Here is a 23,377-nt window from a genome sequence, read left to right on the forward strand (position 1 = left end):
ACAATTGTGAAAAAAAAAAAAAAGAGTTGTTGCTCCAACCTCTTTACTAACTGAATGCCTCTGTCGCAAGGACAAAAAACCAAACACCACATGTTCTCTCTCATAGGTGGAAAATGAACAATGAGAACACATAGACACAGGAAGGGGAACATCACACACTGGGGCCTGTTGTGGGGTGGGGGGAGCAGAGAGGGATAGCGTTAGGAGATATACCTAATGTTAAATGATGAGTTAATGGGTGCAGCACACCAACATGGCACATGTATACATATGTAACAAACCTGCACGTTGTGCACATGTACCCTAAAACTTAAAGTATAATAAAAATAAATAAAAAAAAGAAGGGAAGAGGAGAAAAAATTCATGTACACTGAATACAACACTGCAATAAAATTACCAAAAACAAAAAAGGAAAAGGAAACAAAATGCCACCCCCTGATGTTCAGCCATCTGTCTTTGCACCCTCAATAACTTTTCTTTCTATATCCGAAGAAGTATAAAGATGTAAAATTAGGTATTTAAAGAAATAAAATGAAGATCCTCTGTGTCATCGCAATGGTAACAGATCTTTGTTTTTAGGCTTTTCTGAGGAATGTTGTGATGGGGATGTCAGCAGAAAGGGGTGCCTCTTGTGTGCTGGTGGGAACATCAGAACTGTGTACCCAAGAATGTCAGATACCAGAGGTGAAGAGTAACCCAGATGGAGGCAGGGAGGGAGGGGGCAAGAGAGGAGAGGGGAGGAGTATTCAGTATAACTTGCAAAAAACCATCCCATCGATTGCTAGGGAACAATTTTTCAAAGTGCTTTTTGAATGGAATGGTTTAGAACAATGCTAACCTGTGGAGCAGACATGTCAATCAGCATCAACAATTAATTTTTCATAAGAAGGAATGCCAAGGTCATGTTACCCTTTTTAATACAATAAGAGAAAAGATTCCATTCTGGATGCCACCCCAGGTCTCCATCTGCCTCCATTTCATGTGAGTTTTGGTTACAGCCCATAACTACATTTCCCCCATTAGATAGCAATACTGTGGTGTCTGCAATGAACTGCATTTGGAAGCAGCAGCAAGATGTCACAGGACAAGAAATCCAGAAGCCAATCACCTGTGTCCAACTGGCAAAATAAAACATCTTATTTAGGTAGCAGCTAATGTAGACAGCAAGAGTACCTAACATAGAGATCCAACCACATTCCTGACTTAGTAACAGGTGGCTGAGAGTAAAGGTGCTTCTCCATCCCAAATGGTTCAATCATGTTGAGAGATTATTTTGTGCTCCTTCCCCATCAAGTCCCTTATTCCCAATTCCTTCTTGAGTTCATTGCTTTACAATCTAATCATGCCGTAAATGGCGTACACAGTTCCTTGAAATTATACTACAAGGGGGTGTGTGTGCTAGCTCATAACATGAAAAAAAAAAGTCTCCTCTAATTTGTTCCCATATTGCAGACATACATGTTCTCTAACTACCCTGCAGGTTTTCCTGCAAGCATTTTACCATTACTTTTACATAATCAAACAATAACTGTTTGAATATATGAGGGATTCCCTTATGCTGTACTTCAAATAAGCACCAAATGCTTTTTCTTATTCTGTTTTTATAGGACTATTTTCTGTCACTTCTAAAAGATCTTTAAACATGATCTATGTGGGGGCAGAGGTTTTTTTTTTTTTTAAGTTTTGCCCTAAGATACAAAGAACAAAACATAACCAGAAAGAAGGAGACAGCAGATTATGAATGCGCCTCTCAGCTGGACTGCCATCCTCACAGGTCGATATCTCACAGGTCTATAGGGGTGCTGGCTTGGCCCAGTTCATCCTCTGACTTGGATCTGTCCTGCTGGTCCTGATGGCACTGCTGCAGGCTGTTGAGGAACACCACCTCAATATGCTCCTGGTCGGCCTTTGAGACAATCCACATCTGTGTTGGTGATCTTCACCAGCAGCTCAGTGAGGGCATCGCAAGGTAGTGATCTCACTTCTTCATGTTGCTGAAGTCCACAGATAGCTGCTCCTACACTTCCAGTTGCAATCATTGATGGCGGGTACATTGCATACAGAGCATTGAAGGTCTGGGTGTGCTTGCAGGTTGGAGACAGCTTCTTCCACTGCTGGGGCAGCTTGTGCAAGATGTACTAAATGAAGTCATGAGGCATAACAGCTGCCAGGTTCCACTTCAACTTTCCCAACACCACCAGTTCCCACTCCAGCAGCTCCTGAGGCTTGATGGAGTTGTCGGTGTAAATGCACAGCTTTTCGGCAGTTGGCGGGCTGGACTCTTTGAGCCTGGAGGCCAGGAACGTGCAGACAGCACCCAGGAGTTGCAGATGGGACTTTGGAGTTGGGATCCCGGACAAGAAATAGTCCAGGTAAATCATGGCCAGAGGGAAAACCTCTTCTTCACATTTCTGTTCCTCACAGACCTCCAGCATTAGTAACAGGTGGCTGAGAGTAAAGGTGCTTTTCCATCCCAAATGGTTCAATCATGTTGGCCACCATCAGAAGTGGCCACCAATCAAATGGCCACCATCCTGTGCATGTTCGGCTGGATGGCCTTCTGCACACACTTGAAGTAGGAGCATTACTGAAGGTAGCGCTTCTCGATAGCGAGCAGGTTCTGCAGGACATGGTCATCTTGGAGTAGGTTGCAGTCCCTCATGGCTCTGAGGACTGGGTCTACCTCACAGCACAGCAGCTCCATGGCCAGCTCTGTGACCCCTCACTCCCCTGCTTTCTCTGGACTGGAAAAGTGTTTTTTGTTTTTGTTTTTGTTTTGGAGGGGGAAGGCAAAAGCGTTCCCCTTATCTCCTTCCTTTGGCTAAATAGGGGGTTTTCAGAGGAGAGGTGAGGGCAGAGACAAGATGGAGAAGAGAGATGAGGATTAGGCAGTGGGCGAGCAGAGCTTCCCTGGCTGCCACACTCATACCTCTCCTCCCCTTCGAACTCCACCTCCTTCTTTAGTGTGTCCCAAGGAATCTTATTTGGGTTGGGGCCAAAGAGCAATAGAAACAAGGGAAGGCAGCAACATAGGGATCACAGTCTATGAGGGTTAATATTGAGTGCCAACTTGATCAGATTAAAGGATGCACAAAGTATTGTTCCTGGGTGTGTCTGTGAGGGTGTTGCCAAAGGAGATTAACATTTGAGTCAGTGGACTGGGAGAGGCAGACCCACCTTCCAGCTGGCTATATCACAATCACACAGGAAGAGGAAGTTTTAACTAGGCCAAAGTGATGGGGTATAGCTGAGTTTCAAATAACTTATGTCAGAACTAAAAAGGCATGCCAAGGAAGCAATGATATTAAACAAGTCTATTAAATATGACACTATTCTTAGATGGGAAAACAGGAGTCATGCAAGTGTCATTGCTGTATAGCAGTTCTGAAATGCAGCTGGCAAATATTGAGTGCCCCTTGATAAGGATACTATCCTACTCCTGCCAATGAGTTATTCTATACAGTTGTTGGGTCTGACATCTGGTCTCTGGGTTCTGCCTAAGAGACATCCTTCCTTTTATATTAAAGTTAGTATGTGGTTTTAGGTGTGTGGTTTTTTCCACCTGCTCTCTGAAAGTAGAATCCAGGGGTGGAGGGGGAGGTAAATGGCACCATTTCATTTTGTTCATTCTCTGTTAGCTTCTGTCCCAACTAGCAGTGTTTCTGCCCACGTAATTCTATTAAACTTTTTCTTGGTCTCTTGTGACTGTTACTGGAATCTGCTCCATTAGACAAAAGCCACACCCAAAATATCTCCATTCATATAGATGGACTATGATATTCTGCTGAGAGGTAATGACATTAAGATTCTTAGAAACCTCATTTTTGTTTGACAGAGTTTGAATGTAATATCCTTAACCATCTTTAGAGAGCCTTTTGTCTGGGCTACAATCTCAGTTCATTGTCAGTACTTAACAAAAGGCCATTTAAGCTGCACAATCTGGTGGTTCAGAGACCCTGTTGCCCACCAATGTTGTGTCTCACCTCAGTGCATACCCACAGCTGCTTGGGTGTCTGTTGTGATCAGATGACAGAAGAAAACAGCCTTTCTAGGTTCAGATATAGGATGACTTGGTATGTGGGAAAAGTAAAACTTAGTGAAGTAATGCTTCACTCTGGGGGCCTTGATAGTCACTGATGACTGTTAACCCTCTCAATGCATTGAGCTTCAAGTAATACAACTGATTATCTACTTCGTGTATAAATAAGATAATCCTAAGGTCAGAATACAGAGACTAGGAGCTCCAGATGACTTTGTTTGATGGACTGGACCTATAAACAGAAAGACTGGATAATAGGAAGGAAAGAGGTCTGGGAAAGAGGCATGGGGATGCACCTATGGAGTGGGCATGAGGTGTGAAGGTCTTTGTATTACATGGAACACCGTGGAAGAAGGGGAGAAGCACTAACCAATCAAATATCCATAATGACAGAGTTGAAGTCCACCAGGCTCTGTCATTAGCCTCTCCAATGCAAGCAAACAGGGTTCCTTCTGTGGCTCAATTCCAGACTTTTCTGAAGGGCCATTCCAGGTTCACATCTCCCCATGGAATGGCTTCAGGCCTGTTTTGCAACTATATTATGGTTCAACAATTAGCTCCAATCAATCATATTTCATCATGCACTTACGTAAGAGCATGCCTCAATAAACCCCTTGCACACACATTTCTGCCTCAGAATTTCTTTCCCAACCAAGACAAATATTAATATTTTCATGTGCCTGCAGTTAAACATGACAAGATAGCAAGAATGTTGTTTCTGCATTTTGAGCTAAAGCCATATCAAGTCAGTCAATGCTACAAATTTTTTTTTATGGTCTCATTGTGTAAGTTAGTAGAATTGACTAGATTTGTGCTGGCTTGTTTGGAATGAGTAAAAGTAAATAGTCAAAGGATAAAGTGCTAATTTATTAGTTGCATAACAGGTTGGATGGGAGTACCATTTACACAGGCAGGCCTCGCTGTCACAGGAGATGACAACCCCGTGCATGTTACTGCTCCGGAAGACCTTCTAGTGAGACAAGATGTGAAGATGGAAAATGGTGATATTGATGATTATGACCTTGTGTAGGCTTAGGCCAATGTGAGGGTTTGGTCTTTATTTTTAACAAAACAAGTTTAAAAAGCAAAAAATAAACTTAATAGAAAAGCTCATAGAATGAACAAGGATATAAAAAAATTCTTGTACAGCTGTGCAACGTGTTTATATTTTAAATTAGGTGTTACTACAAAAGAGCCAAAAGTTTTTTAAAAACTAAAAAGTTTATAAAGTCACAAAATTACAGTAAGCCTAGGTTAATTTATTATCGAAGAAAGGAAAATATTTGTTTATATATTTAGTGCAGCCCAAGTGTACAATGTTTATAAGGTATATCTTATGATTTAAACTTGAAACAGATTTCATTATAATCTGTTGGAATTAACACAACAAAAACATTTTTCTTTGACTCTAATGAAAATGACTAACTTCCAGATCCCCAAAAGTGCCTTCACATTCACTCACCACTCACTCACTGACTCACCCAGAGCAACTTCCAGTCCTGCAAGATCCATGCATGGCAAGAACCCTATAAAGGTGTAATTTTTTTTATCTTTTATACTTTGTCTTTACTGTAACTTTTCTATGTTTAGATATGTTTAGGTACACAAGCACCAATGTATTATAACTGCCTACAGTATTCAGTGAAGTAACATACTGTACAGGTTTGCAGGATATGAGCAATAGGCTATACCATATAGCCTAGGTGTGCATTAGACTACACCATGTAGGTTTGTGTAAGTACACTCCATGAAATTCACACAACAAAATCACATAACAATGCATTTCTCAGAGCATATTCCTGTTGTTTTGAGATGCATGACTGTGAACATTTTATATCAGAGTGTGAATATTTAAGTACCTATCCCTTACTCACTATAAGAACCTTGAAGACCTTATCTTGCACTTACTGTATCCCGGAACGAGCCCAGAAAAGTTTCTCACAAATGCAGTGTGAATAAATGAACAAGCCTAGAAAAATGAGCTTGCCATGGCTTACTCTGCCCTCCTTCACTACCCTGACTCTGCCCTTTCTGAAAAACTTATGTTCGAAATGAGTTTCTGCTGTGATTTGACCTGAAGCAGAGAGTTGTTAAAGGGGAAGGACTGTACCATGTTTAAATTGCTCTAATTGACTCACACTAACTCTTTAAGCCCAAATTCGATACTGAACAAGAAAAGCACTTACTTTCAGTATTTTTCACAGGAAGATTTCTAAAAGTACATCCCTTTTGATTGTCACAAATTACACATTCTGGAAAAGACTGCTAACAATATAGCATGTTTATTTTACTCTATTTACAGAAAATGTGGAGATCAAAAGTTGATGCTTTTGTGAGGTGCTGCTGATAACGTAAATTTTCACAAAGTAGAACTTTAAACAGATTTCAATGACAACAGTTGGAATATCCAAGCAAAAATTTTTCTTTAATAAAAATTGCTAACTATCTAATCCCCAAATGATAATAAGATGTGTAACTTTCCATGGTTACACAATGGGACTTCAGGAAAGGAAGTCCCTCAATGGGACTTCAGGAAAGGAAACACTCAATGGGACTTCAGGAAAGGAAATATTTTTTCTCTTTGAACTTACCTGAATACAGTCATTTTGCCTCCTTTTAGGGATAATCTCTTCAGCCTCAATGGTATTTCAGGACTTCTTGGATCAAGTTGGTGACTTGGGGAGATTTCAGATCCTTCAGATGGTTTTTCTTATCATCTCCACGTTTATAGTTTGCCCTCGTGTTGTATGGAGAATTTCACTGCATTCACCCTGGTCACCACTGCTGGGTGCACATCATAGACAATGTCATCGTCTTGGATGAAGAGACTGTGATCCTCAGCCAAGATGCCCTCCTGAGAATCTCTATCTCACTGGACTCAAACCTGAGGCCATAGAAACGTTGTCACTTCATCCATCCCCAGTGGCAGCTCCTTCACCTGAATGGGACATTCCTCAATATGAATGAACCAGACATGGAACCATGTGTGGACAGCAGGGTGTACAACAGAAGCTCCTTCCTCTCCACCATCATGACTGAGTAAGAGGCCCCAATTTCCTCCTGCATACACAACTAGAGTGTTTACAAATAACACAAGTAATTAACATGCTACCAGCATTTTGTCACATGTAGGTGCTTATTCTCCATTCTTTCAGCAAATATTAATTGCCTCTCTGTTAAATACCAGACCTCTATGCATTTTATAAGTCTAGTGATTTCAAAAGTAGACATGTACCCTGAAATCATAGTGCTTTCATTCTTGGGAAGACCGAAGTTTAGGCAAGTATTTCATGTATTTTGTTATAAATTGTATGCCAAATCAGTAAGGCTCAGCCTGTGGTTGCAATTAAAAATACCTGGGAGGTTAATCAAAACCCCCATGCCCAGACTGTACACCCAGAACAGTCATAGGAGAAGGTCTGTAGTGATAATCATGAATCATTAAATTTTTTAAGGTTCACAAATGATTGCACTCTATGGCAAAATTGGAGAACCACACTTAGTATGGAGCAAAACTGGTTATTAATATAACCTACAGTTTTAGAGGCAGCTTCCTAGAGAAAGTTATGTTTAAGCTGAGACCTGAATGATAAAGGTCAAATAGTAAAGAAAAGGGAGTCTACAGAGGAAGATAGAGGCCTGTTGTAACGAAACATTCAGGTCATGTTCAGGAGTTTTGATCAAGTTCCTCTGAGGGGTTATAACTTGCTGTAAAACTCTATTATCCTGGTTTTTATTTCTTCTAGCAGGACCTGGTATGTGGATCTCAGTCACTGAATTTAGTGGCTACATTCCTATTCATGGAGTGGTGGTGAAAGCCATCCAATATGGCCATTTATCAGACAGATGAGCATCTCTGTTACAAAGATCACTATACTAGTGAGTATTTCCATTCACTGATTAAATATTTATTCATTAAAAAATATTTATTGCAAATCACACTGTCCTGGGACTACCTTGGTCTTCAGGGATCTAGAAACACAAATGGAGAACTACAATCTGTGTGGTGAGGGCTATCCTGTCAGCACTGAGTGTTGTGTACAAGACACAGAAATGACATCTCCATTAAGCCTGACAGGCCAGGGTTTGGAAATGTGGTGCCACAACATGTGATTTAGAAATATGAGAACAGTTACTGTCTTAGTCCATGTTCTGCTGCTGTAACAGAAGGTCACAGAGTAGGTAATTTATTCACAATAGAAGTTTATTTGGTTCATGGTTATGGAGGCTGGGAGGTCCAAACGTTTGGCACCAGCATCTGATGAGTAACTTTGTGCTGTATCATCTCACAGCAGAAGGTGGAAGGGCAAGCAAGGTCACAAGACAGAGAATGGGGGCTGGATTTCATCCTATCATCAGGATCCCCTCCTGCAATAACCCACCTCCGCGATATCCGCATGAACCTATTCACCTCTTAAAGGTCTCGTCTCTTTTTTTATTTCAACTTATATTTTATATACAGAGGGTACATGTGCAGGTTTGTTATGGGTATATTGTACCCAGGTAGTGAGCACAGTACCCAACAGAGGGGTTTTTCAACCTATACCTTTCCTCCCTCCTTCCTCCCTCAAGTAGTCCACGGTGTCTATTGTTCCCATGTTTATGTCCATGTGTGCTCAATGTTTAGCTCCGACTTACAAGTAAGAACATGCAGTATTTGGTTTTCTGTTCCTGCACCACGTCTTAATACAATCACAATAGCAATTAAATTTCAACATGAGTTTTGGAGCAGACATTGAAACCATAGCAGTTACCAATGAGAACTGAAAGACAGATATTTCATGACATGGGATTCAGCCTGTTTGAAGATGAAGATATGGAGAACAGTGTTCTATGCTGGATACAAGGGAGCTACAGCCCAGACAGGGGAACTGGTAGATAGTTAGGAGATGAAAGCATTAGGTAAGCTAAGTGTGAAGAAATAGAGATGCATATAGTTAATAAAAAGAAGTGGTAGGTGGAGCCAAGATGGCCAAATAGAAACAGCTCCAGTCTACAGCTCCCAGTGTGAGCGATGCAGAAGATGGGTGATTTCTGCATTTCCAACTGAGGTACCAGGTTCATCTCACTGGGGCGTGCCGGACAGTGGGTGCAGGACAGTGGCTGCAGGACAGTGGCTGCAGCACACCGTGCATGAGCCGAAGCAGGGTGAGGCATCACCTCACCCAGGAAGCACAAGGGGTTGGGGAATTCCCATTCCTAGCTAAGGAAAGGGGTGACAGACGGGACCTGGAAAATTGGGTCACTCCCACACTAATACTGCGCTTTTCCAATGGGCTTCACAAACAGCACACCAGGAGATTATATCCCACACCTGGCTTGCAGGGTCCTACGTCCATGGAGCCTCGCTCATTGCTAGCACAGCAGTCTGAGATCAAACTGCAAGGCAGCAGCGAAGCTGGGGGAGGGGCGCCTGCCATTGCTCAGGCTTGAGTAGGTAAACAAAGCTGCTGGGAAGCTCGAACTGGGTGGAGCCCACCACAGCTCAAGGATGCCTGCCTGCCTCTGTAGGCTCCACCTCTGGAGGCAGGGCACAGACAAACAAAAGACAGCAATAACCTCTGCAGACTTAAATGTCCCTGTCTGATAGCTTTGAAGAGAGTAGTGGTTCTCCCAGCATGCAGCTTGAGATCTGAGAACAGGCAGACTGCCTCCTCAAGTGGGTCCCTGAACCCCGAGTAGCCTAACTGGGAGGCACTCCCCAGTAGGGGCAGACTGACACCTCACACGGCCAGGTACTCCTCTGAGACAAAACTTCCAGAGGAAGCAGCATTTGCGGTTCACCAATATCCGCTGTTCTGCAGCCACCACTGCTGATACCCAGGCAAACAGGGTCTGGAGTAGACCTCCAGTAAACTCCAACAGACCTGCAGCTGAGGGTCCTGACTGTTAGAAGGAAAACTAACAAACAGAAAGGACATCCACACCAAAAACCCCTCTGTACATCACCATCATCAAAGACCAAAGGTAGATAAAACCACAAAGATGGGGAAAAAACAGAGCAGAAAAACTGGAAACTCTAAAAATCAGAGCACCTCTCCTCCTCTAAAGGAATGCAGCTCCTCACCAGCAACAGAACAAAGCTAGACGGAGAATGCCTTTGACGAGTTGAGAGAGGAAGGCTTCAGAAGATCAAACTACTCCAAGCTAAAGGAGAAAGTTCAAACCAATGGCAAAGAAGTTAAAAACTTTGGAAAAAAATGAGACAAATGGATAACTAGAATAACCAATGCAGAGAAGTCCTTAAAGGACCTGATGGAGCTGAAAACGATGGCAGGAGAACTACATGACAAATGCACAAGCCTCTGTAACCAATGCGATCAACTGGAAGAAATGGTATCAGCGATGGAAGATGAAATGAATGAAATGAAGTGTGAAGAGAAGTTTAGAGAAAAAAAAAACAAAAAGAAATGAACAAAGCCTCCAAGAAATATGGGACTATGTGAAAAGACCAAATCTACATCTGATTGTTCTACCTGAAAGTGATGGGGAGAATGGAACCAAGTTGGAAAACACTCTGCAGCATATTATCCAGGAGAACTTCCCCAATCTAGCAAGGCAGGCCAACATTCAAACTCAGGAAATACAGAGAAAGCCACAAAGATACTCCTCGAGAACAGCAACTTCAAGACACATAATTGTCAGATTCACCAAAGTTGAAATGAAGGAAAAAATGTTAAGGGCAGCCAGAGAGAAAGGTCGGGTTATGCACAAAGGGAATCCCATCAGACTAACAGCTGATCCCTTGGCAGAAACTCTACAAACCAGAAGAGACTGGGGGCCAATATTCAACATTCTTAAAGAAAAGAACTTTCAACCCAGAATTGCATATCCAGCCAAACTAAGCTTCATAAGTGAAGGAGAAATAAAATACTTTACAGACAAGCAAATGCTGAGAGATTTTGTCACCACCAGGCCTGCCCTAAAAGAGCGCCTGAAGGAAGCACTAAACATGGAAAGGAAAAACAGGTACCAGCCACTGCAAAAACACGCCAAATTGTAAAGACCGTGGAGGCTAGGAAGAAACTGCATCAACTAACGAGCAAAATAACCAGCTAACATAATGACAGGATCAAATTCACACATAACAATACTAACCTTAAATGTAAATGGGCTAAATGCTCCAATTAAAAGACACAGACTGGCAAATTGGATAAAGAGTCAAGACCCATCAGTGTGCTGTATTCGGGAAACCCATCTCACGTGCAGAGACACACATAGGCTCAAAATAAAAGGATGGAGGAAGATCTAACAAGCAAATGGAAAACAAAAAAAGGCAGGGGTTGCAATCCTAATCTCTGATAAAACAGACTTTAAACCAACAAAGATCAAAAGAGACAAAGAAGGTCATTACATAATGGTAAAGGGATCAATTCAACAAGAAGAACTAACTATCCTAAATATATATGCACCCAATACAGGAGCACCCAGATTCATAAAGCAAGTCCTTAGAGACCTACAAAGAGACTTAGACTCCCACACTATAAAATGGGAGACTTTAACACCCCACTGTCAACATTAGACAGCTCAACGAGACAGAAAGTTAACAAGGATATACAGGAACTAAACTCAGCTCTGCACCAAGTGGACCTAATAGACATCTACAGAACTCTCCAACCCAAATCAACAGAATATACATTCTTTTCAGCACCACACCACACCTATTCCAAAACTGACCACATAGTTGGAAGTAAAGCTCTCCTCAGCAAACATAAAAGAACAGAAATTATAACAAACTGTCTCTCAAACCACAGTGCAATCAAACGAGAACTCAGGATTAAGAAACTCACTCAAAACGGCTCAACTACATGGAAACTGAACAACCTGTTCCTGAATGACTACTGGGTACATAACGAAATGAAGGCAGAAATAAAGATGTTCTTTGAAACCAATGAGAACAAAGACACAACATACCAGAATCTCTGGAACACATTCAAAGCAGTGTGTAGAGGGAAATTTATAGCACTAAATGCCTACAAGAGAAAGCAGGAAAGATCTAAAATTGACAGCCTAATATCACAATTAAAAGAACTAGAAAAGCAAGAGCAAACGCATTCAAAAGCTAGCAGAAGGCAAGAAATAACTAAGATCAGAGCAGAACTGAAGGACATAGAGACACAAAAAACCCTTCAAAAAATTAATGAATCCAGGAGCTGGTTTTTTTGAAAAGATCAACAAAATTGATAGCCACTAGCAGGACTATTAAGAACAAAAGAGAGAAGAATCAAATAGATGCAATAAAAAATGACAAAGGGAATATCACCACCAATCACACAGAAATACAAACTACCATCAGAGAATACTATAAACACCTCTACGCAAATAAACTAGAAAATCTAGAAGAAATGGATAAATTCCTGGACACATACACCCTCCCAAGACTAAACCAGGAAGAAGTTGAATCTCTGAATAGACCAATAACAGGCTCAGAAATTGAGGCAATAATTAATAGCTTACCAACAAAAATAAGTCCAGGACCAGAAGGATTCACAGCTGAATTCTACCAGAGGTACAAGGAGGAGCTGGTACCATTCCTTCTGAAACTATTCCAATCAATAGAAAAAGAGGGAATCCTCCCTAACTCATTTTATGAGGCCAGCATCATCCTGATACCAAAGCCTGGCAGAGACACAACAAAAAAAGATAATTTTAGACCAATATCCTTGATGAACATTGATGCAAAAATCCTTAACAAAATACTGGCAAACTGAATCCAGCAGCACATCAAAAAGCTTATCTACCATGATCAAGTGGGCTTCATCCCTGGAATGCAAGGCTGGTTCAACATACAAAAGTCAATAAATGTAATCCAGCATATAAACAGAACCAAAGACAAAAACCACATGATTATCTCAATAGATGCAGAAAAGGCCTTTGACAAAATTCAACGCTTCATGCTAAAAACTCTCAATAAATTAGGTATTGATGGGACATATCTCAAAATAATAAGAGCTATCTATGACAAACCCACAGCCAATATCACACTGAACGGGCAAAAACTGGAAGCATACCCTTTGAAAACTGGCACAAGACAGGGATGCCCTCTTTCACCACTCCTATTCAACATAGTGTTGGGAGTTCTGGCCAGGGCAATCAGGCAGGAGAAGGGAATAAAGGGCATTCAATTAGGAAAAGAGGAAGTCAAATTGTCCCTGTTTCCAGATGACATGATTGTACATTTAGAAAACCCTATTGTCTTAGCCCAAAATCTCCTTAAGCTGATAAGCAACTTCAGCAAAGTCTCAGGATACAAAATCAATGTGCAAAAATCACAAGCATTCTTATACACCAATAACAGACAAACAGAGAGCCAAATCACGAGTGAACTCCCATTCACAATTGCTTCAAAGAGAATAAAATACCTAGGAATCCAACTTACAAGGGATGTGAAGAACCTCTTCAAGGAGAACTAGAAACCACTGCTCAATCAAATAAAAGAGGATACAAACAAATGGAAGAGCATTCCATGCTCATGAGTAGGAAGAATCAATATCGGGAAAATGGCCATACTGCCCAAGGTAATTTATAGATTCAATGCCATCCCCATCAAGCTACCAATGACTTTCTTCACAGAATTGGAAAAAACTACTTTAAAGTTCATATGGAACCAAAAAAGAGCCCACATTGCCAAGTCAATCCTAAGCCAAAAGAACAAAGCTGGAAGCATCACGTTGCCTGACTTCAAACTATACTACAAGGCTACAGTAACCAAAACAGCATGGTACTGGTACCAAAACAGACATATGGACCAATGGAACAGAATAGAGCCCTCAGAAATAATGTCGCATACCTACAACTATCTGATCTTTGACAAACCTGACAAAAAGAAGAAATGGGGAAAGGATTGCCTATTTAATAAATGGTGCTGGGAAAACTAGCTAGCCATATGTAGAAAGCTGAAACTGGATCCCTTCCTTACACCTTACACAAAAACTAATTCAAGATGGATTAAAGACTTAAATCTTAGACCTAAAACCATAAAAACCCTAGAAGAAAACTTAGGCAATACCATTCAGGACATAGGCATGGGCAAGGACTTCATGTCTAAAACAACAGAAGCCAAAATTGACAAATGGGGTCTAATTAAACTAGAGAGCTTCTGCACAGCAAAAGAAACTACCATCAGAGTGAACAGGCAACCTACAGAATGGGAGAAAACTTTTGCAATCTACTCATCTGACAAAGGGCTAATATCCAGAATCTACAAAGAACTCAAACAAATTCACAAGAAAAAAACAACCCTATCAAAAAGTGGGCGAAGGATATGAACAGACACTTCTCAAAAGAAGACATTTATGCAGCCAACAGACACATGAAAAAATGCTCATCCTCACTGGCCATCAGAGAAATGCAAATCAAAAGTACAATGAGATACTATCTCACACCAGTTAGAATGGCGATCATTAAAAAGTCAGGAAACAACAGGTGCTGGAAAAGATGTGGAGAAATAGGAACACTTTTACAGTGTTGGTGGGACTGTAAACTAGTTCAACCATTGTGGAACACAGTGTGGCGATTCCTCAAGGATCTAGAACTAGAAATACCATTTGACCCAGCCATCCCATTACTGAGTATATACCCAAAGGATTATAAATCATGCTGCTATAAAGACACATGCACACGTATGTTTATTGCGGCACTATTCACAATAGCAAAGACTTGGATCCAACCCAAATGTCCAACAATGATAGACTGGATTAAGAAAATGTGGCACATATACACCATGGAATACTATGCAGCCATAAAAAATGATGAGTTCATGTCCTTTGTAGAGACATGGATGAAGCTGGAAACCATCCTTCTCAACCAACTATCTCAAGGACAACAATCCAAACACCGCATGTTCTCACTCATAGGTGGGAATTGAACAATGAGAACACTTGGACACAGGAAGGGGAACATCACACACTGGAGCCTGTCTTGGGGTTGGGGGAGGGGGGAGGGAAAGCATTAGGAGATATACCTAATGTAAATGACATGTTAATGGGTGCAGTGCACCAACATGGCACATGTATACATATGTAACAAACCTGCACGTTGTGCACATGTACCCTAGAACTTAAAGTATAATAAAATAAATAAATAAAAATTTTTTCTAAAGGGTGAACTGTATGGTAAATGAATTATACCTCAATGAGGTATACATTTTAAAAGAACTTTTAGTCCTAATCAAGGTGCAATTTTCTCCTTATTTTGTCTACAATTCTTCCATAGCACATTGTGTGTCTCACATAATATTTACAATATCAGATTACAATTTTTTATGTACTCTATCTTACTCACTGAACTATAAGATTTTTGAACCTTGTTCAAGATACTGACACAGAAAATGTCCTCACAAATAATATCTGAAAGAATCAATAAGCCAGTAAAAGTAATCCACCATATGAGCTTAGCACTGGCTTACTCCTGTGGTTCTTATCACTACCCACTCTCCCCACATTTGAAGTAATTTACTTCCAGTGTGAGTTTGTGGTATGATTTGGCATGAAGCAGTACATCAGCCAGCAAAATGGAAGGATTGCACCATATTACTCATTTTAATTCAACTCAGATTGTGTTTATTAACTCTTAATCAAAAATTGGTACTTAACAAGAAAGACATTTGCTTTCTGTTCTTTTCACAGAGAAAAGAAAAAGCACTTTGCCTTTGAGTCCCACAGATTACACTTTCTGGAAAGACTGCATACCAAGTAGCAGGTTTATTTTAGTTTGTTTACAAAAAAAATGTGCAGACCAAAGTTCAATGCTGCTATTGGGGAGCTACTAAAGACATCTATAAGTAGATGTCTAATGTTTAAACACATTTCATTGAAAATGGTTGGAAGTATCCGAGCCAATTATTTCTTATATGACCCTAAAGAAAACAGATACCTACCTGACCCCAAAACTACTTGAGGAAATTGCTTCCATGACCTTGCTGCAAAGGGGAGAGAGGGCCCATTAAGAAGAGAGTGGGGTCAGGATCAACACACACACTTAGTGTGATTTAAGGAAAGGAAATATTTTCTCTTTGAACTTATCTGGATACATTTTGTCTCCTCTTGGGGATCACTTGTCCAGCCTCAATGGCCTTTCAGGACCTCCTAGATCAAGTTGGAGGCCTGGGGAGATTCCAGATCCTTCAGATGGTTTTCCTTATAATGTTCAACATCATAGTATACCATCAAACTTGGCTGGAGAACTTTGCTGCATTCATACCTGATCATCGGTGCTGGGTTCATATACTGGACAATGACACTATCCCTGACAGTGACCCTGGGACCCTCAGCCAGGATGCCCTCCTGAGAATCTCCATCCCATTCGACTCAAATCTGAGGCCAGAGAAGTGTCATCGCTTTGTCCATCCCCAATGGGAGCTCCTTCATCTGAATGGGACCTTTCCTAACACAAGTGATCCAGATACAGAGCCCTGTGTGGATGGCTGGGTACATGACCAAAGCTCCTTCCCTTCCACCATTGTGACTAAGGTAAGAGGCCTCATTTTCCTGTCTTGTGTACATGACCTGGGTGTTTAGAATAACACAAGAAATGATGGTGCTTCCAGCCTTTAGTCACATGTAGGTGCTTATTCTTCATTCTTTCAGCAAACATTAATTGCTTCTCTATTGAATGCCAGATACCTGCACATTTAATGAGTCTAATGAATTCAAAAGTAGATGTGACCCTGCTGTCATAGTGATTTTATTCTTGGTAAAACCAAAACTTAAGCAAGCATTTATGAATAATGTGTTAAAAAATGTTCTGCTAAGTCTGTGGTTGAAAATTATAAACCTCTGGGAAATTACTGAAAACCTCCATGTCCAGACTCTATCTTACAACAGTCATATGAGAAAGTCTAGGGGTGAAATTTAGGCATCCAAAAATATTTAAAGGTTCTCAAATGATTTCACTGTGTGGCCAAGGTTGAGAACCATTTAGTATGGAATAAAACTGGGCACTAATAATACCTAAAAGTTTAGGAATAGCTTCCAAGAGAAAGTTGTGTTTAAGTTGAGACCTGAACAGTGAATATCAGGTAAAGCAGAAAAGGGAAGCTAGGGAGGAAGATAGAATGAAACTTGCAGGCTATTTTAAGACATTTTGATAAGGTTACACTGAGGGGCTATAAGCATTGATATGAGGGTTTCCTTTTCTTCCAGTGGGATCTGGTATGTGAATCTCAACCACTGAATTCAGTAGCTAAATTTCTATTCATGGCTGGAATGATGGTGGGAGGCAACCTATATGGCCATTTGTCAGAAAAGTGAGTGTCTATGGAGCATAGCTCTCTTCAAGGGTATTTTCATCAATTCATGAAACATTTTTCATCTAGAAATATTTTTGGAAATTACACTATCCTCTTGCTCCCTTGATCCCCAGGGATCTGTAGACACAAAAGGAAAATTATAGTGAGTGTGGTGAGTGCTATTTTTTAAAATGTGTGTGCCGTGCACAAGACACAGAAAATTCATCTCCATCTGACCTGGGGGTGTTTCAAAATAGGGTTTGGATAAATCCCAGGGGAGGCAGAGCAAGATGACAGAACAGAAGCTTCCACTGATTGTCCTCCCCACAGGAATACCAAATTTGAAAACTATCTACACAAAAATGCACCTTCATAAGAACCAAAAATCAAGTGAATGATCACAGTACCTGATTTTAACTTCATTGAAGGGGGTAGGAAAGACAGTCTTGAATTGCTGACAACACTACATCTCCATCCCCCAGCACTGGCCATGTGGCACAATCTGTGCACTTGGGGGAGGAAGAGCACAGCAATTATGGGACTTTGCATTGGGACTCAGTGCTGCCAACACAGGGCAGAACTCAGCCAGCACTCATGAAGGAAGCATTTAGACCAGCCATAGCCACAGAGGTGAATCACCCATCCCAGTGTCCAGAATATGAGTTTTGGTAAGCCTTGCCATCACAGGCTAAAGTGCTCTGGTCCTAAACAAACTTGAAAGACTGTCTAGGCCACAAGGACTGCAACTTCTAGGCAAGTTCTAGTGCTGGGCTGGGCTAAGAGCCAGTGGACATGGGGAGCACAGGATCTAATGAGAAAACAGCTTGGGTGGCTAATGGAGTGCTTACATCACTCTCTCCCCAACCACAGACAATGCACCTTGCACCTCGCACCTCCAAAAGAGACTTCTTCATTCCATTTGAGGAGAGGATAGGGAAAAGTAAAGATGACTTTTTTTCACAACTTGGATACCAGCTCAGCCACAGTAGGAGATGGCACTGGGCAGAGTCATGATCCCTTCTTTCCAGGACCTAACTCCTGGATGACATTTCTAGACACACCCTGAGCCAGAAGGGAATCTACTGCCTTAAAGAGAAGGGCCCAGTTCTGGCAAGAAATAGCACCTGCTAACTAAATATACCTTGGCTCCTGAATAATCAGCAGTGGTAACCAGGTAATACATGTCATTGACCTTGGGTGAGACTCTGAGATATGCTGACTTCAGATGTGGCCCAGCATATTCACATCTGTGGTGGCTGCAAGGAGAGACTCCTTCTGCTTGAGAAAAGGAGAGGGAAGAATAAAGGGGACTTTGTCTTGCACCTTAGGTACCAGCTTAGCCGCAGTGGGGAAGACCACCAAGTAGGCCTTTGGGGTTCCCAATTCTAGGTCTTAGCTCTTGGGCAGCATTTCTAGACCTACTCTGGGCCAGATGGGAGCCCACTGCCCTAAAGGGTGAGTCCCAGGCCTGGCAGCATTCACCACAAGCTGACCAAAGAGCCCTTGGGCCATAAGTTAATATTCACCCTGGAAGTACTCCACATGGGCCTGTGGTGGTATTGGACACACAGAGAGATTCCGCTTCTGGTGGAAAGGGGAGAGAAGAGTGGAAAGGATTTTGTCTTGTGGTTTTGGTGGCAGCTTAGCTGCAGTAGAATAGAATGATGGGTAGATTTATAAGGTTTCCAACTCCAAGCCCTGGCTCCTGTATAGCATCTCTGGATTTGCCTGGGGCCCAGGGGAACTTGCCACCCTGAAAGGAAGGACACAAGGTTGGCTGGTTTCACCACCTCCTGATTGTAGAACCCAAGGACTTTTAGCAAATATAGGCGGTAACAAGGAAATGCTTACCTTGGGCCTTGGCCAAGACCCAGTGCTATGCTGTCTTCAGGTCTGACTGAGGACAGTCCTAGTGGTAGTGGCCTCAGGGAGTTTTTGTCATCCCATTGCTAGCTACAAGCAGCTCAGAACAGAGAGAAAGACTCCATTTGTTTGGGAGAAAATAAAGAAAAAAAAAAGAGTCTCTGCCTGCTGGTCCAAATAATTTTTCCAGATCTTATCCAAGACCACCAAGGCAGTCTGCAAGAACTACAGCATTACTGTTTGGAGGCCCCCTAACATAGATGTGGTTGCAGTGATCAAAAACTTAGATCACAACACTCAAGCCCCTTTGAATACCTGAAAAGCCTACCCAAGAAGGACAAGTATGAGCAAAGCCCAGACCGTGAAAACCACAATAAATATCTAACGTTTCAATGCCCAGGCACCAAAAAGCATCCACAAACATCAAGACTATCTAGGAAATCATGACTTCACTAAACAAACTAAATAAGGTACCAGGGACCAATATTAGAGAGATAGATATGTGACCTTTCAGATAGAAAATTCAAAATAATGATATTGAGGAAAAATGAAGAAATTCAAGATAACACAGAGAAGGAATTCAGAATCCTATTAGATTAATTTACCAAACACATTGAAATAATTAAAAAGAATCAAGAAGCAGAAATTCTGGAGCTGAAGAAATACAATTGACATATGGAAGAACGCATCAGAATCTCTTAACAGCAGAATTGATCAAGCAGAAGAAAGAATTAGTGAGCCTGAAAACAGACTATTTAAAAACATACAGTCAGAGGAGACAAAAGTAAAAAGAATTAAAAAGAATGAAGCACCCCCACAACATCTAGAAAATCATCTCAAAAGGATAAATCTAAGAGTTATTGGCCTTCAAGAAGAGGGAGAGAGAGAGAGACAAGGGTAGACAGTTTATTCAAAGAGCTATTAAAAGAGAACTTCACAAATACAGAGAAAGATATCAATATTCAAGTACAAGAAAATCATAGGATATCAAGCAGATTTAACCCAAAGAAGACTACCTCAAGGTATTAATAATCCAACTCCCTAGGTCAAGGATAAATAAAGAATCCTAAACACGCAAGAGAAAAGAAACAAATAACATCCAATGGAGACCCAGTATGTCTGGCAGCAGACTTTTCCATGCAAACCTTACAGGCCAGGACAGAGTGTCATGACATACTTAAAGTGCTGAAGAAGAAAAAAAACTTTTACCCTATAATAGTATATTTGGCAAAAATATCCTTCAAATATGAATGAGAAATAAAGACTTTCCCAGACAAACAAAGGCTGAGAGGTTTCATCAACACCAGACCTGTCTTACAAGAAATGCTAAAGGAAATTATTCAATCTGAAAGTAAAGAACAGTACTGAGTCATAAGAAATTATCTGAATGTATAAAACTCCCTGCTAGTAGTAAGTACACAGAAAATCACAGGATATTATGACACAGTAATTGTGGCATATAAACTAACTAAAACAACTTTTTTATTTTATTTTATTTTTATTTATTTATTTATTTATTTTGAGATGGAGTCTCACTCTGTCACCCAGGCTGGAGTGCAGTGGCACAATCTCGGCTCACTGCAAACTCCGCCTCCTGGGTTCATGCCATTCTCTTGCCTCAGCCTCCCGAGTAGCTGGGACTACAGGTGCCCGCCACCACGCCTGGCTAATTTTTTGAATTTTTAGTAGACACAGGGTTTCACCATGTTAGCCAGGATGGTCTCCATCTCCTGACCTCAAGATCCACCCGCCTCTGCCTCCCAAAGTGCTATGATTACAGGTGTGAGCCACTGCGCCCAGCCTAAAACAACTTTTCAAGACATAGATAGTACAATAAAATATAAACAGAAACAAAGGTTAAAAAGCAGAGAGATCAAGGTAAAGTATGCAGTTGTATTAGTTTTCTTTTTGCCTGTTTGTTTTTCATGTTTATGCAATCTCTATTAACTGACTATCAGTTGAAAATAATGAGTTATAAGATATTAATTGCAGGCCTCATGGTAACCTCAAATCTAAAAACATACAATGGATACACAAAAAATAAAAAGCCAGAAACCAAAACATATCACCAGAGAAAATCACCTTCACTAAAAGGAAGACAGGAAGGAAAAAAAGAAGAAAGAGAAGACCACAAAACAACCAGAAAATAAATAACACAATGGCAGGATTAAGTCCTTACTTATCAATAATATTATTGAATGTAAATGGACTAATCTCTGCAATCAAAAGACATAGAGAGGCTGAATAGTAAAAACAAAAACAATGATCTGTTGCCTACAAGAAACGCATCTTATCTATATACACATAGACTGAAAATAAAGGGATGGAAAAAGATATTCCATGCCAAAGAAAACCAAAAAAGAGCAAGATTAGCTATGCTTATATCAGACAAAATAGATTATAAGACAAAAAAATGTAAAAAGAGATGACAAAGGGGTCAATTCAGCAAGAGGATATAAAAATTATAAATATATACACACAACATTGGTGCACTCAGATATATAAAGAAAATATTACATATCAAAGAGAGAGATAGGCCCCAATATAATAATAGCTGGAGATTTCAACAGCCCACTTTCAATATTGAACAGATCTTCCAGACAGAAAATCAACAAACATTGGACTTAACCTGAAATAATTTCAGGTATCTTCTCTGACCACACTGGAATAACAGAAATCAACAAGATAGATTCTGGAAACTATACAAATACGTAAAAATTAAAGAGTATGCTCCTGAATGACTAGTAGGTATGAATAGATTAAGAAGGAAATTGAGAAATATATTGAAACAAATGATAATGAAAACACAATATACCAAAATCAATGGAATACAGCAAAAGCAGTACCAAGAGGGAAGTTTAGAGCTATAAGTGCCTACATCAAAAAGGAAAAAATAAGTTTCAAACAAACAACATAATGATGCATCTTAAAGAACTAGAAAAGCAAGAGCATATTAAATCAAAGATTAACAGAAGAAAAGAAATAAAGATCAGAGCAATAATAAAGGAATTTAAAATGAAGAAAAGAATACAAAACATCAAAAAAACAAAACTTCATTTTCTGGAAAGTTAAACAAAATTGGCAAACCTTTAGCTAGACTAAGAAAAAAGAGAGAAACCCTATATAAATAAAATCAGAGATGGAAAAAAGAGACATTACAACTGATACCACAGAAATTCAAAGGGTCATTAGAGGCTACTATTAGCAATTATGTGCCAATAAATTGGAAAATATAGAAGAAATGGGTAAATTCCTAGATACATACAACCTACCAAGATTGAACCCTAAAGAAATCCAAAACCAGAACAGACCAATAACAAGTAATGAGATTGAAGCTGTAATAAAAAGTCTCCAGGTAAGGAAAAGCCTGGGACCTGATGACTTCACTGCTGAATTCTACCAAACATTTAGAGAAGTCATAGGAATCCCAATCAAACTATTCCAAAAAATAGAAACAGAAGAAATATATTAAACTCATAATACAAGGTTAGTATTACACAGATACCAAAACCAGACAAAGACACTTCAAAAAAAGAAAACTACAGGCCAATATCCCTGAAGAACATTGATGAAAAAATTCTCCACAAAGTACTAGCAAATTGAATTCAGCAACACATTAAAAAGCTTTTTCATCATGACCAAGTGGGATTTTGAACCAGGGATGCAAAGATGGTTCAAAATACAAAAATCAATTGATGTGATACATTATATCAATAGAATGAAGGGCAGAAACCAGATGATCATCTCAATACTGAATAAACATTTGATAAAATTAAACATTGCTTCATGATAAAAAAAAAAAACCTCTCAAAAAAACTGGGTATAGAAGGAACATACTTCAACATAATAAAAGCCATATATGACAGATTCATAGCTAGTATCAAATGAAATGGGGAAAAATTGAAAGCCTTTTCTCTAAGATCTGAAACACAACAAGGATGCCCACATTCACCATTGCCATTTAACATAGTACAGGAAGTCCTAACTAGAGCAATTAGACAAGAGAAAAATATAAATAGCACCCAACTGGAAAGGAAGAAGTCAAATTATCCTTGTTTGCAGACTATAGGATCTTCTATTTGGAAAAACATAAAGACTCCACCAAAAAACTATTCAAATTGATACCCAAATTCTGTAAAGTTGCAGGATAAAAAATCAACATACAAAAATCAGTAGCATTTCTATATGCCAACAGTGAACAACCTGGAAAAGAAATCAAGAAAGTAACCCCATTTACAATAGTGACA

General features: G+C 40.2%; 1 protein-coding gene and 1 pseudogene across 1 annotated transcript in view; one reads left to right on the forward strand and one right to left on the reverse strand.

Moving 5' to 3' along the window:
- Nucleotides 1-1,768: 1,768 nt before the first annotated feature.
- LOC129007852 (G1/S-specific cyclin-D2-like) lies at nt 1,769-2,704 on the reverse strand (annotated as a pseudogene).
- A 4,052-nt stretch (nt 2,705-6,756) lies between these two features.
- SLC22A25 (solute carrier family 22 member 25) overlaps nt 6,757-23,377 on the forward strand; it is a 74,537-nt gene continuing 57,916 nt past the window's right edge. The window contains 4 exon segments of the mRNA XM_054439161.2: nt 6,757-7,078; nt 7,789-7,918; nt 16,103-16,509; nt 17,182-17,285. Coding sequence (XP_054295136.2) covers nt 7,867-7,918; nt 16,103-16,509; nt 17,182-17,285 — 563 coding nt within the window. The 5' untranslated portion in view covers nt 6,757-7,078; nt 7,789-7,866.

Source organism: Pongo pygmaeus, chromosome 9 (assembly GCF_028885625.2).
Source record: "Pongo pygmaeus isolate AG05252 chromosome 9, NHGRI_mPonPyg2-v2.0_pri, whole genome shotgun sequence".
NCBI lineage: Eukaryota > Metazoa > Chordata > Mammalia > Primates > Hominidae > Pongo > Pongo pygmaeus.